The 21,054-nt window shown below is 42.0% G+C and overlaps 1 protein-coding gene and 1 pseudogene across 1 annotated transcript in view; one reads left to right on the top strand and one right to left on the bottom strand.

Annotated features, from left to right (window-relative positions):
- NCAPD3 (non-SMC condensin II complex subunit D3) overlaps nt 1–21,054 on the top strand; it is a 79,286-nt gene that overhangs the window by 32,419 nt on the left and 25,813 nt on the right. Inside the window, 12 exon segments of the mRNA XM_049778432.1 lie at nt 333–383; nt 611–700; nt 2,517–2,530; nt 2,660–2,666; nt 4,702–4,775; nt 7,081–7,215; nt 8,977–9,197; nt 11,083–11,236; nt 11,239–11,276; nt 12,075–12,179; nt 12,267–12,381; nt 16,650–16,757. Of these exon segments, the coding sequence (XP_049634389.1) occupies nt 333–383; nt 611–700; nt 2,517–2,530; nt 2,660–2,666; nt 4,702–4,775; nt 7,081–7,215; nt 8,977–9,197; nt 11,083–11,236; nt 11,239–11,276; nt 12,075–12,179; nt 12,267–12,381; nt 16,650–16,757 (1,112 nt within the window).
- LOC126016380 (protein SET-like) lies at nt 16,798–19,536 on the bottom strand (annotated as a pseudogene).

The raw sequence follows: 21,054 nt of genomic DNA, 5'->3' as shown, positions 1-21,054 counted from the left end.
TTTCATGGTTGTTGATTCCATGGTTTGAATATTTACTACTGACCTTCCTTAACACTACCAATGCACCTGAGTCCCTTTGACCCCTGTTCTGCATTATTTTATATCTTTCTCCTCCACTCTTTTTTTTTTCCTTTTTCCTAGGGCCAAGAGCTTAATACCCACTACAAATGCATATTCAGGGAGAATATTCTTCATCGTTAATAGTTTAAAATATGCCTCGTTTGCAGTTAGGTTTGCTTATCTTGATTTCTTTATGTTTTAAATTTTCTGTGGGAACTTGCTAAGTATTCTTGGCAATAAGAATTTCTTCTTAGCTGTTTGCTTCTTTCCAGGTTCTTCAGTTTCAGGAACCTATCATGCTGTTTCATTGAGAAATTCATCAGGTCAGTGAGTTTTCGAATATTCAAGTGTTGTCTTTTTAGTTAATAATTTACTGGATATTCATGTAAAAAAGTTATCTTTACATTCACTGATTTTAATATTGTAGCATTTTTCTTCATCAGATGTTTTCACTAGCAATATATTATAATTTAACTATGCTATGCTTATATTATTAAAAGGTAGAACAGATTTATCATGACTGGGTCTTTTTTTTTGTTTGTTTTTTAAGCTTCTTCCTCTCAGAGGCAAAAAACTAACCCTTCTAGCATCTATATGATGATGAATGTAGAGTTTGGGAGTGAAGCATTTGGACCTGAAGGTATGTCTGTTCTCATTATCGAATTTGTCCTACCAAATTATGTTGGATTCCAGACAACTGTAAGTAGGATATAAAAAAAGAAAAACCTTGCTCTTTTTTTTTTCTGACGAATTTACACTTAATTATCCCAACTATTGGTTTTCCTATTTAGTAATTTCTTTCATTACATCTTTAATTGATATTCTTGCACTGAGAAATGTTTTACTTTAAAGATTAAGACTAAGCTAACTTTAAAGTTAATTGTAGTACTTGAGACTGCTGAAAGAATAAGGACCAAAGATTCAGTCATCATTAAATCTGTGTTTAGAGGAGCTGGAGAACTAGCACAATGCAGTGTATTTACCTTGCATGCAGCTGATCCAGGGCAGACAGTGGTTCGAACCCCGGCATCCCAGATAGTCCCCTGTGCCTGCCAGGAGTGATTTCTGAGCACAGTGCCAGGAGTAACCCCTGAATGCCACTGGGTGTGACTCAAAAACAAAAACAAAAACAAAGAAAAAAGTTATCTAAAAAAATAGGGGACTCAAACCAGTGTTGCTATGCAAGACAAACTGCCTTAAGCCCTGTACTGTCCCTTCAATGCAAAGATGTATTTTACCTTTTACTGTTTATAGTGACATGTCTCGCTACCCTGAGAGAAATGATACTCTCTTCTGGAGATGGTGTCTAGGATTTTTAGAATGTCATAGGCCTGAGACACTGACTACAGAACTGTTTACTTTTTTTTTTTTTTTTTTGCTGTTTACTTTTATACCAAAAAACAAACAAGTTTGTATTTCTCACAAGCAAGTTCCTGCATGTTTTTAATTCTGTACTGTAGCATACACAAAGAAAACTCCAGTGAATTTTCATCGGCAGGCATGTGGTGACATGAAGCCGGTCAGGTGTCCTTTAGCAACTATTGGAGTTTCTCACTAAACACTGCAGTGGCTTTTATTCCCAGCTTCACATTACCCTGTATACCTCCACAACACTGGGAAAACATTATAGCCTGTACATGGTGTGTGTCTAGCTGTGTACAAATGACTCGCTCATGTTGTGAGAGCTGATGTTCTGTGAGGCTCTTCAGAACAGCTCTCAAGGTTAGTGGGTCCCTGGGAGCTCAGTATCTCCATGACATGATCACAGCTACATTTCCTGAGCACAGAATTATTTGTGAGAGCACAGAATTACTGTGAAAGCACAACAGAGTCAGACAATTGTAATAAAAAATGAAGGTCTTTGAGTATAAAGAAATCTAAATAAAAACATAAAATGAATTATTAAATGTTTTTACACAGTTGTTTAAATTTTTATTGAGATGAAAAATTTAAGTCCACATATGAAAACTTTTGGGACTCTAATAATGTTTGATTTGCAAAAGATGTGTAATTGGGGCCGGGAAAGTGGCGCTAGAGGTAAGGTGTCTGCCTTGCAAGCGCTAGCATAGGACGGACCTCGGTTCGATCCCCCGGCGTCCCATATGGTCCCCCCAAGCCAGGGGCAATTTCTGAGCGCATAGCCAGGAGTAACCCCTGAGCGTCAAATGGGTGTGGCCCAAAAACAAAAAACAAACAAACAAACAAACAAACAAAAAAAGATGTGTAATTGATGTTTTTAAAGTTGCTTTACTATAATGCCTTAGTTCATGTATACAAATACTCTTGAGTTACCTTGGCCCTGGGTTATAGAGAATGCCAGTAAAAAGGAGGATGGGCAGGGAACAATGAGGAAGCAAACTAGTAGTAATGTCAGATCAAGTGTCTTTTTTTTTTTTTTTTTGGTTTTTGGGTCACATCCGGTGACTCTTTGGGGTTACTCCTGTCTATGCACTCAGAAATCACTCCTGGCTTTGGGGGACCATAGGGACACCGGGGGATCAAATCACGGTCCATCCTAAGCTAGCACGGGCAAAGCAGACACCTTAACCCTTGCACCACCGCTTCCAGCCCCAGATCAAATGCCTTGGACACTTTGTAGTATAGAGGTGAGTAACTGCCTATCAGAAGTATGAGTCTCTCTATTGTCTATGCTCTCTATTGTGAGCATAGGATCCAAAGTGTAATATAAATATTTTGGGGCCAGAGCGATAGCATAGCAGTAAGGCATTTGCCTTGCATGCAGCCAACCCTGAACGAATTTCGTTCAATTCCTGGCATATATATATAAATGTTTTCAATGTTTTTTTTTGAATGTGTGTTTTTTATTTTTAATTGTTTTCAATGTTTTTAATGTTTTATATATATATATGAAAATGTTTCAATGTTTTTACTATGGAGGCCAGGTAGAGATGGTAGGAAACCATTGGTGGAGAAATACTGACACATGATGGGTTTGAAGTTGGACTGTGTATGTTTGAAACTCTAAACAGCGATGGTGCCTAAATTTAAAAAAAAATCTTTTTTTTTTTTTTTGAGCCACACCCGGTAACGCTCAGGGGTTACTCCTGGCTATGCACTCAGAAGTCACTCCTGGCTTGGGGGACCACATGGGACGCCGGGGGATCAAACAGCGGTCCGTCCTAGGCTAGCACTGGCAAGGCAGACACCTTACCTCTAACGCCACTGCACCGGCCCCCCCCCAAAATTTTTTAAACCAACCCTCAATTTGGGAGTTGGAGAGATAATTAAGTACAGCAAGTAGAGCACTTACCTTCCATGCAGCTGACCTACATTCAATCCCGGGCACCCCTTATGATCCCCTTGAGCCCACCAGGAATGATCTCTGAGTGCAGAGCCAGGACTAGGCCTGGAGCCACCACTGGGTGGGTGTGGCCCTACAGTCAAAAATAAGTAAAATTTAAAGATATTTCTAAGGAGGTTCCCACTCTTAATTGCCTATTGCCTCTTTTTCAGGAAAACATCCCCAGGGCACCTCTAGAAATCTGACTTCCTTTAGCAGACAAAATGCACCTCCCAGTTACTCCTGAGGCCACTACCCACATGGAATCATTCTCAGATATCCTCCCTATCCCTACCTCCAAATGGTTTGGGTCTCCTGGTTTAGGAAAGATTGGGTTAGGCATTCTCGTTTGTAGTTAGGTGCTAAATAATTTTTTCAAATTTTTATATGTAGGAGCTAGGAATTAAAACTGATTTTTTTTTTAATAATTTAGAATTGGGGCCGGATAGCATGGACGTTAGCCATTTGCCTTGCATGCAGAAGGACGGTGGTTCGAATCCCAGCATTCCATATGGTCCCCTGAGCCTGCCAGGAGTGATTACTGAGCATAGAGTCAGGAATAACCTCTGAGCGCTGCCGGGACTAACACAAAAGCAAAAACAAAACAACAACAACAACAACAACAAATCCAGAATTGAGACCAGAGAGAGAGAGCACAGCGGTAGGGCATTTGCCTTGCAGGCAGCCAACCCAGGACAGACAGTGGTTCAAATCCTGACATCTCATGTGGACCCTGAGCCAGACAGGAATGATTTCTATACATAGAACCAGGAGTAACCCCTGAGCATGCTGCCTGGTGTGACCAAAAAAAAAAAAAAAAAAAAAACCAGAATTGTGGGACCACATTAGAGGGGACTTGTATGCAACCTACCTGGGTTTGATCCCTGCCATCCCATGTGGTCCCCAAACCCAGCCAGGAGTGATTCCTGAGTGCAGAGCACTGCTGGATACCTTAACAAATAAGTGGGGGGATTAGAATCCAGAATTAATTTCATTTTTGTTTGTTGTTTTTTGTTTTGTTTTTGGGATATACCTGGCAGCGCTCAGGGGTTACTCCTGGCTTTGCACTCAGAAAATGCTCCTCCTGGCAGACTCAGGACCGTATGGGATGCCAGGATTCGAACCACCTGCCTGGACTGACTGTGTGCAAGCAGATGTCCTACCGCTTTGCTATCTCTCTGACCCCAGAATTAAGCTCTTTTTTAAAATTATTCTATTCTGCCATTTTCATTTTGTTCATAGGTTTTTGAGTTATTTTTTATTTTATATGCTATATTCTGATGTTAAGTACCATCTAGTCTATCGCAGACCACAGCTGTTCATTGTTATTTCATCTACAGAAAGAAATGTCATGATGATGCTGAGAAAGAGAATTAGGGATGAGAAGACCAATGTTAGGAAATCGGCACTCCAGGTATACAGTGATATTCAACTTTTTTTAAAATTAATTTTTTTGTTCTGTTTTGTTTGGGGGGCTATATGGGGCAATCCTGGGGATTGAGTTCAGGTCAGCTGCTTACAAGCAAGCAAGCACCCCTACCTGTGCTTGCTATTCTATTGCTCTGGCCCCAATTTTAGACTTTTTTTTAAAAGTACACCTTTGGTAAACATTTGAAAATGCAATAAAATGCTTTTAAAGTTCTGGCTCTTGGTATTGTTTGCTTATTTTTGCCTTTCACTTAATGTTGATATTGGCTCAGCTAATAAATATAATTATCTAAGTAAATTGAAGGCTGAAGGAAGGGCTTCTTGTTTTTAATGTTCTACTTAGCAGGGGTCTCAAACTCAATTTACCTGGGGGCCGCAGGAGGCAAAGTCGGGGTGATCCTTGAGTGCAAAGTCAGTAGTAAGCCTTGAACATTAGGGGTTGTGACCCAAACAACTAAAACAAAACAAAACAGAACAAAAAAAAGATTCCTCTAGGGCAGGCCCACAAAATGTTGTACGGAGGGCCACAAAGGGCCCACGGGCCTCGAGTTTGAGACCCCTGACTTAGGGGTTACTCCTGGCTCTGCACTCACAAATCACTCTTGGCAGGCTTAGGGGATCATATGGGATGCCAGGGATCAAAGAAAATACCTTACCCACTGTGCTATTTCTCTGGCCCCTGAATTGCTAATAACAACAATAATAATAATAATAAATCAGAAGTTTTTACTCTTTATTACTTTCTTTAGATTAGAAACTTTGTTTTTGGGCCGGGCGGTGGCGCTAGAGGTAAGGTGCCTGCCTTGCCTTCGCTAGCCTTGGACGGACCGCGGTTCGATCCCCCGGCGTCCCATATGGTCCCCCAAGCCAGGAGCGACTTCTGAGCGCATAGCCAGGAGTAACCCCTGAGCATCACCGGGTGTGGCCCAAAAACCAAAAAAAAAAAAAAAAAAAAAAAGAAACTTTGTTTTTATTTTGTTTGGGGGCTCCACATAATGGTGTTCAAGGATTACTTTTTTTGTTTTTGTTTTTTGGGCCACACCCATTTGATGCTCAGGGGTTACTTCTGGCTAAGCGCTCAGAAATTGCCCTGGCTTGGGGGGGGACGGGATCATATGGGACTCCGGGGGAATCGAACCGTGGTCGCAGTCTTTCCTTGGCTAGCGCTTGCAAGGCAGACACCTTACCTCTAGCGCCACCTCGCCGGCCCCGAAGGATTACTTTTGATTAAGTGCTCAGAGCATTACTATAGCAGGGATCGAACCCAGCTTCTTGCTTACTAAGCATCCACTCTAAATCTTTTAGGCCAAGAATAGAAATTATTACCACGGGTGTTCATGAAGTCCTTAAAATAGGATGTATGTATATAAAAATCATGAACCAACAGTTTTAAGCATGTAACTCAAACTATCTTTAGTAAATTAAAAGAGAAAATGAGTTTGTAGGAGGCAGGTTGGGAGAGGGAGTGAACCTTGAGCAATTGGTGGATGGACATTGACACTGGTGGTGAGTTTCAACTTTTTAAAACATCAAATCCCCAAAAACCTGTTACTCTAAGATTTGTAAATCATGGTGCCTAGGGGCCAGAGCAATAGCACAGCAGGTAGAGTGTTTTCCTTGCATGCAGCTAACCTGGATTTATTCCTGGCATCCCATATGGTCCCCTGAACCCTCCAGGAGTGATTCCTGAGCACAGAACCAGGAGTAACTCCTGAGCACCACTGGGTGTGACCCAAAAACCAAAACAATAGTAATAAAAATAAAAAATCATGGTGTTTAATAAAATTAAAATATTAAATGCATTTTAAAGAAAATAGTAAATCTTGATTATTTCAATGATATGGCATCCTACCTAATAGCTTTTCTATAAAAGGTATTAGGTGGTAGTTGCTTTTCAAAACACAACTGCTTTTTATAACAGCAAAATAAGGAAAAGAATAAAACCAAACAGGAAGAAAACAGGAAAGTCAAGGGGCTGGAGTGATAGCACAGCACATTTGCCTTGCACACGGACAACCCAGGACAGACCCAGGTTCAATTCCTGGCATCCCATATGCTCTTCTGAGCCTGCTAGGAACGATTTCTAAGTGCAGAGCCAGGAGTAATCCTTGAGCGCTGCCAGGTGTGGCCCCAAAACCAATAAAATTAATAATAAAGGGTGATCTATAAATAGGGAACAGATGAATCTATGGCTTCAAACTGAAGAACCACAAACTTAAAGGAAATAATCTTCTGTTTAGTATCCCTTTGTCTTTATACTGCTATAGTCATCTTGTATTTGTGCCCTTCAGGTATTGATGAGTATACTGAAACACTGTGACATCACAGGCTTGAATGAGGAACTGTTGATTCTGCGTGACCGGTGTCGGGACCCTGCAGTATCTGTCCGGAAGCAGGCTTTACATTCCCTTACTGAACTTCTGATGGTAAGAGGCATCACATCATGTCATGCGTGGAACGCATCTGATACTTGACAGAAAACCAGTTCACATCCTGTTATCTGGAACAATATTGAATTCAGTATTAAAAACCATACAAGTCCCCTGGAGGATGACAGTGCGAAAGGAAAGAAGAGTTACTTTCCAATAGCATAAGTTAGCAACCTGCATTTCAAAGTCTTCAAATATCATCATGAGCTAATACTGAATCTCATAGAAATTTTTGGGGATGAAGGAGGCTTTTGGAAAATTTTTGTTGTGTGTGTTTTTGCTTGTGTTGTTGTTGTTGTTGTTTTAGTTTTGGGCTACTATCTAGAAATACTTAGGGTTTGACTCATGACTGCACTCAGGAATCACTCCTGGTGGCACTCTGAACACCATATGAGTTACTGTACTTTCTTTCTAGCCCCAAGACGAATTATTTGAGTTAGTTAGCAGGCTCCAGGGACCATATGAGCTGCTAGGGCTTAAACCTGGGTCAGCTGAATGCAAGGCTAACATCCTACCTTCTGTGCCCTCTGTTTTGAGGGATTTTTAAACTGCTTATCTTTATTTTATGATAAAAGTCACTAAGTAATAAATATTTTTATTTTCTCTGTCAACATGCTCCTTAGGTAACATGCTCCTTATTTGCTCTGACCTTATTGCTCTGGTCTTGAATTGCTAAAAAGTATTAATTTACTACTAATAGTAAAATCATAACATTAAAAGTTTTATTGTCTCAGGGCCGGAGCAGTGACACAAGCGGTAGGGCATTTGCCTTGCACACGCTAACCTAGGACAGATCACAGTTCGACTCCCCGGCTTCCCATATAGTCCTCAAAGCCAGGAGCAATTTCTGAGCGTATAGCCAGGAGTAACCCCTGAGCATTACTGGGTGTGGCCCCCCCCAAAAAATGTCTTATTCAGTATGTTAATTTTCCATAACTGAAGATTAGATGTTGTGTATACAGATTGTTTTGTCTTTTGTTTTGTTTTGTTTTGTTTTTTTGTGGTTTTTGGGTCACACCCAGCAGTGCTCAGGGGTTATTCCTGGCTCCATGCTCAGAAATTGCTCCTGGCAGGCATGGGGACCATATGGGATGCCGGGATTCGAACCGATGACCTTCTGCATGGAAAGCAAATGCCTTACCTCCATGCTATCTCTCCAGCCCGTGTCTGGTTATTTTTTATGTCTGAGTATGCATGTCTATGTGGTGCTAGAATGAAACCATGACCTGACACTTAAGCTATACCACACCCCTATGTCATGTGTTTGTTTCCACACATCTTTTTTTTTTTTTTTTTGGTTTTTGGTTTTTGGTTCTTAGACCACACCATATGGGATGCCAGTGATTGAACCTGGGTCTGTCCCTTGTTGGCTGTGTTCAAAGCAAACGCCCTATCAGTTTCAAAGCAAATGCCCTACCACTGTACTATCACATATGCTGATGTTTTTAATGATATTGTTTGTTTGTTTTTTGTTTTTGGATCATACCTGTTGGTATTCTACTCTGGGCTCTGCCCTCAGGACTCCTGGCAGTGTACAGGGGACCATATGGGATGCCAGGGATTAAACTCAGGTCATCTGCAAGGCAAGAGCCTTGATGGCTGTGCTATTGCTTTGGCCCTGTTTTTATAATTTATTTGTAATAATGTGTACAATTCATTTTAATATCCCCAAAATTGATTACAACGGCCAATAACTGATTTGTAGCTTTTCTACTAGTGTTGGACTTCTTTATAACTTCTTCATTTTTAACACTTAAGGCCCAACCTAGATGTGTTGAAGTCCAGAAAGCCTGGCTAATGGGGATTATCCCAGTTGTCATGGATTGTGAGAACACAGTACAAGAGAAGGCCCTGGAGTGTTTGGATCAGCTTTTGCTACAAAACATTAAGCCTTACAAACAATTCCATGATGGAGATGACAGCCAAGTGCTAGCCTGGGCACTTCTGACTCTGCTTAGTACAGACAGCCTGGAATTGGGGTATGTTAATTATGATTTATTTTCCTTATAGGAAAGGTTATAGGATTTTATTTGTAAATTTTATAAGTATCTTGAAACATCTGCTCTCTACATTGGTATATTTAAAGTCTCAATCTTTTTTATCTTTTCTCACTGAATTCAAATCTGTTAGCATTTGTGTGGTGATTTTATTTGTTTGTTTTAAAATAAAGGCCTTTTTTGTTCTGTTTTTCTTTTTCTTTTTTGGACTATACCTGGCTATGCTCTGGGATTACTCCTGGCTCTGCACTGAAAATTATTCCTGGGAGTGTTTGGGGGAACCAAACCTGGGTCAGCCATTTGCAAAGCAAATGTATCACTCCAGCCCCTAATGAAATCAGTCCTTAAGTGTTAGGCCCAGAGCAGTAGAGAAGTGGCAAAAGACAACAGGAGCTGACAGTGTGGTAAAAGTTTCTCCAGCAATTTAGCAGTGACCATCCAACTGGAGCAATTCCGCTGAGCACCGTAGCACTTCATCCCCAGCTTTTATACCCCCAGGCCCTCCAGGGACAATTACAAGGTTTTCGTAACTGATTTCTTCACCTGTAAAGAAACAGTAGCCACTTATGGCAGACTACGGCCATAAGGATCTCTGATGGATGCAGTATCTTACTTTTGTCAGTATTAGTCATTAAGAAAGATGACATCCAGGCCCAGAGAGATAGCACAGCGGTGTTTGCCTTGCAAGCAGCCGATCCAGGACCAAAGGTGGTTGATTCGAATCCCGGTGTCCCATATGGTCTCCCGTGCCTGCCAGGAGCTATTTCTGAGCAGACAGCCAGGAGTAACCCCTGAGCACCGCCGGGTGTGACCCAAAAACCAAAAAAAAAAAAAGAAAGAAAGAAAGAAAGATGACATCCTAATTGTTTCATGTTCAACTTTTTCTAACATCTTAGTGAATTGGTTTTCTAAACACTGCAGCATTTTGGTTTTGTTCCATTTGAAACATTGCTTTGAGCATACCCTATATAGTAGAAGTTCTAGTTAGGAGTTTGCTACAATGGTAATCTCTATCTCTACTTCAGTCTCTTGTTTGATTTTGTGCTGCCTTAACTGTCTTTTTTGCATATGTGTATTAGTGTCAGGATAAGTCACACTTGTGAGTTATGTGTGTAGGCCTCTTGGTTTTTGTTGTTTGAAGTTAAGTTGTAGCTTTGCATATTCCAATGAAAGGGTGAGTTATAGAGTCTACATAAAAGCTTTTGTCATCCGGGCCGGCGCGGTGGCGCTAGAGGTAAGGTGTCTGCTTTGCCAGCGCTAGCCTAGGATGGACCGTGGTTCGATCCCCCGGCATCCCATATGGTCCCCCAAGCCAGGAGCAACTCCTGAGCCCATAGCCAGGAGTAACCCCTGAGCGTCACCAGGTGTGGCCCAAAAACCAAAAAAAAAAAAAAGAAAGAAAGAATAAAAAGCTTTTGTCATCCATATTGTAAATGTCTTCTATTTAATTATTTTTGTTTGGTTTGTGTCTTTGGAAATGATCTTATGACTACCTCATTTTTTCTTGATGCATCCCCAATACTTCTATAACTTGCTAATATTATTTTGTATTTTGTATCAAAATTGTATTGTATTTCTCAGCAGGACACATGGTGCCAAGGATGGGACCCAGGGTTCCTTGCAAAATAGCCTCACGTGCAGTTATCATATAGAGTGGGGTTGTGACCCACACTTTTTGAAGCTAGACACAGAATACAAGTCAAAAATACCTAGTATGGTATGAAATGTGCTGTAAGTCAAGGCGCTTAGAAGCATGAATGGTTCAGATGTTAGAAGAGCCAAAGCAGTTGCCTTTCACTGATGGCTGGATCAGCATAGCCTTGTTTGTTCATACTGATGACGGTGCATTTTTTTCTCTTTGTTCCAGCCACTATTTGAAGAAGGCCTTTCATATCTGGTCCAAGAAGGATAAATTCTCGTCCACATATATAAGCAATGTGCTGTCCCACACTGACACGGAACATGCTGCGCCTGCCTGGATGCTGCTCTCCAGGATCACTTGCTCTGCACCAAAGCTGGACTATACAGCAAAATCATCGAGTCCTGGAAGATAATCAGCAGGTTGGATGCTTATAAACTGAGCCACTAGTGGTCATGAGGACTAGAAACAGCTCATGTCTTGGGATGAAAAACTTTCTATAGCTCATATACAACACTGCCTCCTTTCAGTTCTGGCCTAAAACACACAGGAACAATAAGGATTATTTTGAAGCTTGGAATTTACTTTCTCCAAGTAGAATGTTTTTGCAACTTAACTTCTAGTCCATACTACCTTCTCTCTTCAGTATTAATGCTACCTTATTCCCTGTCATGCTACTACTACTCTTTAGTATACTGTATCAATGTTCTTCTCTCTCCATATTCTATACTACAGTACTTACTTCTTTTTTTTTTTATCTTTGTTTTGTTTTTTGGGGTCACATCCGCCAGTGCTCAGGGGTTCCTTTTGGCTCTACGCTCAGAAATAACTCCTGGTAGGCTTGGGGACCATTTGGGATGCCAGGATTCAAACACCGTCGTCCTGCATGCAAGGCAAATGCCCTTCCTTCATGCTATCTCTCCAGCCCCACTTTCTTCATTTTTTGATGCCTCCTTGGTACCTCAAGATTGATAATACTCTGCCTCCTCCATGTTAATGCTACTCTATCCCCTCCAATGTAAATGTTACCATACTCCATACAAGTTGATGCTAGCCTTCTTCTCCTGCATTGATGCTCCTCTGCCCGGCAGTGTAAATGCTACCACACTGTACAGTTAATGCTGCCCTACTTGGTCTCATATTGATGATCCAGAAGAAAAGACTTTGGCAACATTATTTGCTTTGGATCAGTATTAATAATTCTTTTCCTGTTTTCCTAGTCAAAAGAATCCCAGTTCCACCACCCTAGGGCATGTCCTTTGTGTTATTGGGCATATTGCAAAGCATCTTTCTAAGAGCACCCCGGAGCAAGTTGATTGGTGAGTGTAAGTTAGAGAATCTTTTTGGAAAGAGCGTTACTCGCAGTTTCTGTCTATGGTACTTGAACTTTAAGGGCCTCACTTCCTTTTTAGATACTGTCCAGTGCAACTGAATAGATTCCACTGGCCTCCAGAGTTGATCAGCTCAGCAGTGGACTCTTTGCAAAGGCTCTGTAGTGCGTCTGCAGAGACCCCTCTGGAGGAGCAGGTACATTGGGTTCTGGGGTGCATGCCATCAGTCTGCATTTTCTGTGTATACTGTACAGATGAGTAGTTGTCAGCTCATGTCGTAAGGAAATACGTGACAAACATGTAAACCTTCTCTGAAATTATCTTGGCTGCATAGACTTTTGGTTTCTTTTGGAAATCTGCACCTTGGTTCTAGGTTACCAGGAATCTATTAGAATGCAATGGAATGACAACCAGGTAGGTATTTCTGATAAGAACTCTGACAGATTGGGCTGGAGAGATAGGACAGGAGCTTGCCTTGTACATAGCCAACCTCATTTCACCTGGCACCACATATGGTCACCAAAGCACCATCAGGAATGACCCCCCTAATGACACTGGTGATGACTTAATCCTTGCTCTCCCAATAAAAGTAAACTCTTCCATGCTCTCTCTTAGTAAACTATCCTGGGTATTTATTTATAAGCCTTTGCCTATTTTCCTCATTCTTCCTCATTCCAAGGGTACCTAATAAAGTTTCCAGCCAGAGAGAGTGCTCCTCTGACTGAGAATTCTGATCACTTGATCTCCTTATAATCTTGGAAAATACCTGTCCTGAAAGGCTGCATTGTTCTCATCTCTTCTGAATCCCCAAAGTTTTCCAATAACAGTTTTCCTACAGCGAATATCTTATATTATATGCATAAGTACAACCCAAACCAGTATTTTTTTTTTGTTTTGTTTTGTTTTTTTTTCTTTGGGTCACACCCGGCATCGCTTAGGGGTTACTTCTAGCTCCATGCTCAGAAATTGCTCCTGGCAGGCTCAGGGGACCATATGGGATGCTGGGATTCAAACCCATGACCTTCTGCATGCAAGGCAAATGCCTTACCTCCATACTATCTCTCAGGCCCCCCCAAACCAGTATTTTATATAAAATAATACTATACAGACTCTGTAAAAGTTACCCATATTATGTCTCAAACACATTTTGTTTGTATGTTTTTTTGGGCCACATCTGGCAGCACTGGGGTTACTCCTGGTCTGCGCTCAGAAATCACTCCTGGCAGGCTTAGGGGACCATATGTGATGCCAGAAATTGAGCCTAGGTCCATCCTGAGTCAGCCATGTGCAAGGCAAATGCCCTAGGCTGTGCTATTGCTCCAGCCCCACAAATTATTTTATTGCCACACATTTTATTGTTACCATAGAATGCACTCTTAGGTGACCCTAGATATAATAGGCAGTTGGGAAACTATTATTCATGAGTGATGAAGTTAGAGCTAGAGAGAAAGTATAGTGGGTTAGATGCTTGCCTTATATTTGGCTGACCTGGCTTTGATCCTTGGAGCCCCATATAGTCCCTGAAGCCTTGCCAAGGGTGATAGCTGAGTAACACTGGGTATGGTCCAAACTGTTAGCACTCTCGCTCTCTCCTTTCTCTCTCTGTCTCTATCCCTCTCTCTCCTCTCTCCTGTTTTTGGGGCTACCTGGCTAGGCTCGGGTTACTCCTTCGTCTGTACTCAGGTAGCCTGCAGGCTCAGTGGACCATGTGGAATGCTAGCAATTGAACCCAGGTTGGCCAAGTGCAAAGCAAGTGCCCCTATCTGCTATACCTGCTCTTCTCCTTTTTCTTTATTCTTTTTTGTTTGGTTTGGTTTGGTTTTTTTTGAGCCACACCCAGTGACGCTCAGGGGTTACTCCTGGCTATGTGCTCAGAAATCACGCCTGGCTTGGAGGACTATTTGGGACGCGGGGGATCAAACCACAATCCATCCTAAGCTATTGCATGCAAGGCAGATGCCTTACCGCTTGTATCATTGCTTCCGGCCCCCTTTTTCTCTAATCTTAAACATTTTTCTCCAACACTCTCTGTAATTGACATTCTGTTATTACATTGAAGAAAACAAACTACCAAAAAAAAAATGTCACAGATACAGCTCAGCAGCAATGTGTTTTGGGCAATTTTTCTCTACAAATTGGTATGAGTTTATGGTATTTGGTGCTGTCATTGAAAAAAAGTCTTAAGAATCTATAGTAGAGCCTGGAAGAGATAGCACAGCAGCGTTTGCCTTGCAAAGCAGCCAATCCAGGACCCAAAGGTGGTTGGTTTGAATCCCGGTGTCCCATATGGTCCCCCGTGCCTGCCAGGAGCTATTTCTGAGCAGACAACCAGGAGTAATCCCCTGAGCACCGCCGGGTGTGTGACCCAAAAAACCAAAAAAAAAAAAAAAAAAAAAAAAAAAAAAGAGTCTATAGTAATAAAAAAGTATCCAGAGTTAGAGGGATGTTCATCTTGCTCTTTATACTGGTTAGATCAAAGTTGCATGTTCTATATTCAGTGATAACCTCACAGTAAAATTGGCTCTAACTACAGGAGGATTAGAAGAGGGAATTACAAAGCAGATTGGATTGGGAACAAGTGAAAGACTTGGAATTTTGAACTGGCAATAAAAGAACCTATAGGAGAGCCTGAGAGATAGCACAGCGGTGTTTCCCTTGCAAGCAGCCGATCCAGGACCCAAGGTGGTTGGTTCGAATCCCGGTGTCCCATATGGTCCCCCGTGCCTGCCAGGAGCTATTTCTGAGCAGACAGCCAGGAGTAATCCCTGAGCACCGCCGAGTGTGGCCCAAAAACCAAAAAAAAAAACAACAAAAAACTATAGGAAAGGCTATTTTGCTAAATTAAGAGATATGAAGGACCTGGGCCGGCGAGGTGGCGCTAGAGGTAAGGTGTCTGCCTTGCAAGCGCTAGCCAAGGAAGGACCACGGTTCAATCCCCCGGCATCCCATATGGTCCCCCCAAGCCAGGGGCAATTTCTGAGCGCTTAGCTAGGAGTAACCCCTGAGCATCAAATAGGTGTGGCCCGAAAAACCAAAAAAAAAAAAAAAAAGATATATGAAGGACTTAAAAGTAGAATTTGTTTGAGAATCCAAAGGACCAATTTATACAGTAGCTAGGAAAAGTCTGACACTTTGCTGAGGCTGTCATAGTGAAAGTGCTCAGCTTTAAAAATCATCCTTGGGGGGCCGGTGAGGTGGCGCTAGAGATAAGGTGTCTGCCTTGCAAGCGCTAGCCAAGGAAGGACTGTGGTTGGATCCCCGGCATCCCATATGGTCCCCCCAAGCCAGGGGCAATTTCTGAGCGCTTAGTCATGAGTAACCCTGAGCATCAAAAACAGGTGTGGCCCAAAAAAACAAAAACAAAATAATCATCCTTGGGGGCCGGTGAAGGTGGCGCTAGAGGTAAGGTGTCTGCCTTGCAAGCACTAGCCAAGGAAAGGACCGCGGTTCGATCCCCCGGTGTCCCATATGGTCCCCCAAGCCAGGGGCAATTTCTGAAACGCTTAGCCAGGCATCAAACAGGTGTGCCCCCCCCCCAAAAAAAAATTTAAAAATCATCCTTGTAGGGGCCAGAGAGATGCACAGCGTTAGGACATTTGCTAGCAAGCAACTGATCCAGGACGGGCAGGGGTAGTTCAAGTCCCGACATCCCATATGGTCCCCAAGCCTGCCAGGAGCGGTTTCTGGAGTGCAGAGACAGGAGTAAACCCTGAGCACCACCAGGTGTAACCCCAAAAAAACAAACAAACAAAAATATCACAGGAGCTGAACAACTTGTCCTGAGTTCTGTGCAGGGAGATTCCCAGAATTGGGTCCCTTAATTACCCCCTCCTGGGGTTTTTAGAAATTACTTGCCAGACTACCTAGCAAAGTCCAAGATCTGCAGTCCTCAAACATGGTAGCTTTTTTGTTTTTTGTTTGTTGGGTTTTTTTTTTCGGCCACACCCAGTAATGCTCAGGGGTTATTCCTGGCTATGCGCTCAGAAATTGCTCCTGGCTTGGGGAACCGTATGGGACGCTGGGGGATCAGACCCCAGAGCGTCACCGGGTGTGGCCCAAAAACCCAAAACATAAAGATAAGAGGAGCTGACATGTGCCTAATCAATCAATTGTGGAAGTAAGGCAGCTCTGACCACTCTCAGAAATCCACTGTTCATTTCGTTGGTAGTTTACCAACTGCATACACTAGAATGTGCTTTTCCCCATATGTGAGAGGCCTTATAGATTAGGGTACCATGTCTTTTTTAATATCTGCCTTTTGCTCCTATAGGTAAATGTGGAAAGTATATAATCTGTCCTTTACAAGTTTCTTCTTAGTCACTTGTTCTTACCAGACTAACTAGAGTTGCCAGGGCAATAAGAAACTTGTTAGTGTATGGCTTATCCTGTGAATATGGACTTAGGTGGCAGGAGGACTCTAGAGGATACATGGATCCTTCAGAATGGGGTCATGACTTTCCATAGGAATTGCTGCAGCAGGTGTGTGGGAATATCCTCTCCATGTGCATCCACCGCCTCTCTGACTTAGTTCTGAAGAAAGGTGGAGCTGGGCATCTGGATGAAGATCTGTTGGTGAGTAGTGTCTTTCTTAACCATTCTTTCCCTCTTCCATTCAGATTGTTTTATTTATAAAGGCTACATCCAGCAGATCTTTAAGCAGCGCCATCCTGGGGAACAATCAGGGCTACATCAGGAAGTGTTTAGGGAACTACATGTTGCTGGGTTTGTCATCCATGTGTACCTACCATGTGAGCTGTCTCTGGCTCCCAGTTTGTGGTTTGTTTTGTTTGAATAGAGATGGATGTTGTTATATAAGTTTCTAACATTATTAACAGAACAAGTACTTCTTTTTTTTTTTTTTGTACACATTTAGTTTTATCATAACAAAGCAACTTGTACCACTTTTAACGTTTAAAACTGAGCATCTTTCTTTCCAGTGAAACAAAAGAAAATTTAAAAATAAACAGGAACAAAATTACAATAGAGAATGTCAATTCCAAATAAATTCCTACAGGTTTCTGCTGATTCTCCCATCGAGTGGCAGGGCTCAAGTCATCATTAGGAGAGAATTTAATTTAAAAATGTCATTTTAAACTGCAAGGATGTCCGTTAAAACATCACAATTAAACATGCCAAAGGAGAAGCCATGTTGTCAAAATGTCCCACTTAACCCACCCTTTTGCTGCCATTTCTATAACCCCCTATTATTTTTTTGAAGTTTTTTTCTTTTTTTTAAAACAAGAGAAAGTAGACAGATACGTGTTGGTAAATGCTAACTGTCCATATTCACATAGAAACACAGTGTGATCTCTGAGCCGATATACAGAGAAAGAAGGGAAAAAGCTAGAATTCTATGCCTTACTACACAGGGGCCTAGCACCCTCCAGCTTCCAGCACAGTGAAGGGATGCAGAGGGTTTTCTTTTTCTTCCCACAGAGCACCATGGTGTTGATTCCATAGTTTTTGCAGAGACAAGAAGGGATAAAACAAAATTTGGAACAGAAAGCGGTAGAGATCTTTCCCCTACTCAATTCTGTTCAAGGTTTCCCCAATTAAGTTGAGAACCCATGTGTAAAGGACAAAAGAGACCTCGAAAACAGGAAGACTGAGCACAAGAGGGACTGGGGAGGGGAGAAGAAAAGAAAAAGACTGCAACTTGCTCCCAGGGATTGGAGGAAATGAGAAGAGATCAGAAACTGTCTGTGTTCCTTTAGTCGTCTTTCTCCATCCTCCTCCTTCCCTCCCCCCTTATCATCATCTTCATCTTCTTCACCTTCATCCTCATCCCTTTCTTCATCAATATCTTCCAATCCTTCTTCCCTCTTCATCATCATCACCCTCTTCTTCTCCTTCCCCCTTCTTCATCATCCATGTCAGGAACCAAGTAGTGTTGTAAAGGATTTGGCCAAATGTCATCCTTGATAACCTCGCCCAGCTCATCTGCCCCAGCATCAGAGTGGTCAGTGAACCAGGTAAAGAAACTCTCGGGCTCCTCGTGCTGTCTCTTCCTGCTGACTTTTCTGTGTTTGACTTGAGCATTTCGTCAAATCCTTTCCAGATTTCCATTTGATTTTAGTGGCCTTTGAAGATGGATCACCACTCTCATTCAGATGAAATTCTTTGGAGAGGACTTTATTTCGAAATAAGGGTTTTCATCAAAATAAAAATCTATTCTGTAACCTGATTTAATATCTTCAAACTCTGTCACTTCAACTCTTGTCAAATAATGCAGCACTTCTCTCATCCTCCTCCCCAAGCCAGTGTAGACAGCTTGCGGATGGTTGACAAATGTCGTTACCCAAAAATTGGGGATTTTGGCGATCAATTCCACCTCTTTTGAAAAAGTGGCTGGAGGAGTTTGTTATATATCTGTTCTACTTTCAAATCTCCTCACTGGCTTGTTCATTAAGTCTGTCTATTTCATTTTGTGCTTCATCGATATGTTCCATCGCTTCGGTTGCCTCTTTTTCAAATCCTAAATCTGGTGGGGCCCGGCTCACTGGAACTCTGGAACTCTCTCTCTCTCTGTGTCTTTCTCTTTGTCTCTCTCTCTCTCTCTCTGTGTGTTTCTCTCTGTCTCTCTCCCCTCCCACCCCCCAGTCCCCAAATCCTATGGTGGCCCGACCCACTGGAACTCCTTCCCTCTCTCTCCTCTTTTCTTTTTTTTTTTTTTTTTTTTTGGTTTTTGGGTCCACACCTGGCAGTGGCTTCAGGGGTTATTCCTGGCTCCAGGCTCAGAAATTGCTCCTGGCAAGCACAGGGGACCATATGGGGCGCCGGGATTCGAACCGATGACCTCCTGCATGAAAGGCAAACGCCTTACCTCCATGCTATCTCTCCGGCCCCCCTCTCTCCTCTTTTCTAACCTTTCTTTTCCTGTTCCTCTCCTCTCTTCCTCCCCCATTTTTCTCCCCCCATTCCCCTTCCCAAATCCTATGGGGTCCGACTCCCACTGGAACTCTCTATTCCACACTCCTCTTTTCTCTCTTTTACCTTTCCTCTAACACTCTTATTTCTTCTCTATCCTTTCTTTTCCCTCATCCTCTCTCTTCCTCCCCTCCATTTCCCTCCACCCCCAGTCCCTTCCCAAATCCCGACCCACCAGAACCATTCCCCCCCCCCCCCTCACATCTATCGTTCTCACCCTCACCACTCCCTCTTTTTTCTCTCCCTCCTCCTCCGAACAAGTTCTTCTTAGCTTATAGCTTACTTCTTTTTTCCATAGAAGAAAAAAAATTTTTTTTTTTTTTTGGTGTTTGGGTCATACCTGGCAGCGCTCAGGGGTACTCCTGGCTCTATGCTCAGAAATCGCTCCTGGCAGGCTCAGGAGACCATATGGGATGCCGGGATTTGAACTACCATCCTTCTATATGCAAAGCAAATACCTTACCTCCATGCTATCTCTCCGGCCCCCTAAGAAAATTTTTGACTATTTTTAATAAAAAAAAAAAAAAGTACCTGGATTTACAATACTACTAATCCTACTTTTTATACATACATCTTTCTAGTACCACACCATCACCAGAGAATCCGCTTTCTTTCACTAGTGTTTCAAGAACTCTCACATTCAAGTTCATTTCTACAGACAAAATCTTACTCTGAATATTTCCCATTTGTTCTTCCCTTACTATATTTCTTTTTATTTTATCTCATATTTGAAGTAGATCTCACTTTCTCTTCTCTAATTCTGGAGGTGATGGAACCTACTTATATAGATGAATAGAACCAATTTGGAATTTTACAAAATTGTAAATCAATTATAAATTGGTAAAAGTAAAAATTTCTTTAAAGCTTACCCATTTTTTTTTGCAGATATATGAATATTTTTGTTTGTTTTGTTTTGGAATAATACCCAACAGTGCTCAGGGATTATTCCTGGCTCTCCACTTAGAAATTACTCCTGGGGCCTAAGCAATAACACAGCAGGTAGGGCATTTGCCTTGCACATAGCTTACCCGGGTTTGATCCCCGGCATTCCATATGGTCCCGAGCCTGCCAGGAGTGATTTTCTGAGTGCAGAACAGGAGTAACCCCTGAGTGATGCCATGTATAGTCCAGAAATTTAAGAAAAAAGAAAAGAAATTATTCCTGATATTGCTTGGGGACCATATGGTGACTTAGAGATTGAATCTGGATTGACCATGTACAAGCAAACATCCAACCCTCTATACTATTGCTCCAGCCTTGATATGTGAAAATATGTGAATAATTCTGCACTAGTACATAAAATAAGATTTACATTAAATCAATGAATTCTATTCATGTAAAATTCAGTAAGAAGGAGGAGAGTTATAGAAAACATAAGCGGAAAATCTGTATAGGCTTATGAAGTAAAAGAATTATTTTATTACTAAGAAGAAACCATTTACTTTGTTAGAAAATATAGATATGGGCTGGACTGATAGCAGTGCCATAGGGCATTTGCTGCCCGGACAGACTTGGATTTTATCTTCATTCCATATGGTCCCCCGAGCCTGTCAAGAGTGATTTTTGAGTGCAGAGCCAGGAGTAACCCCATAGAGCCTCCAGATATGGCCTAAAACCAAAAAAAGAAAAATAAAGAGTATATAGATATTGCTTAAGTATTTAATTATAAATAAGGGATTGCAATAAAAATCTGTAGATGTGGGCCCGGAGAGATAGCACAGCGGTGTTTGCCTTGCAAGCAGCCAATCCAGGACCAAAGGTAGTTGGTTTCGAATCCCGGTGTCCCATATGGTCCCCATGCCTGCCAGGAGCTATTTCTGAGCAGACAGCCAGGAGTAATTCCTGAGCAACGCCGGGTGTGGCCCAAAAAAAAAAAAATCTGTAGATGTTAAAATAATTGGATCAGCCTCGTACAAGACAGGCGCTCTACCCATCTAACCAA

Source organism: Suncus etruscus, chromosome 8, assembly GCF_024139225.1.
Source record: "Suncus etruscus isolate mSunEtr1 chromosome 8, mSunEtr1.pri.cur, whole genome shotgun sequence".
Taxonomy (NCBI): Eukaryota; Metazoa; Chordata; class Mammalia; order Eulipotyphla; family Soricidae; genus Suncus; species Suncus etruscus.
This window is presented reverse-complemented; position numbering and strand designations above follow the sequence as displayed.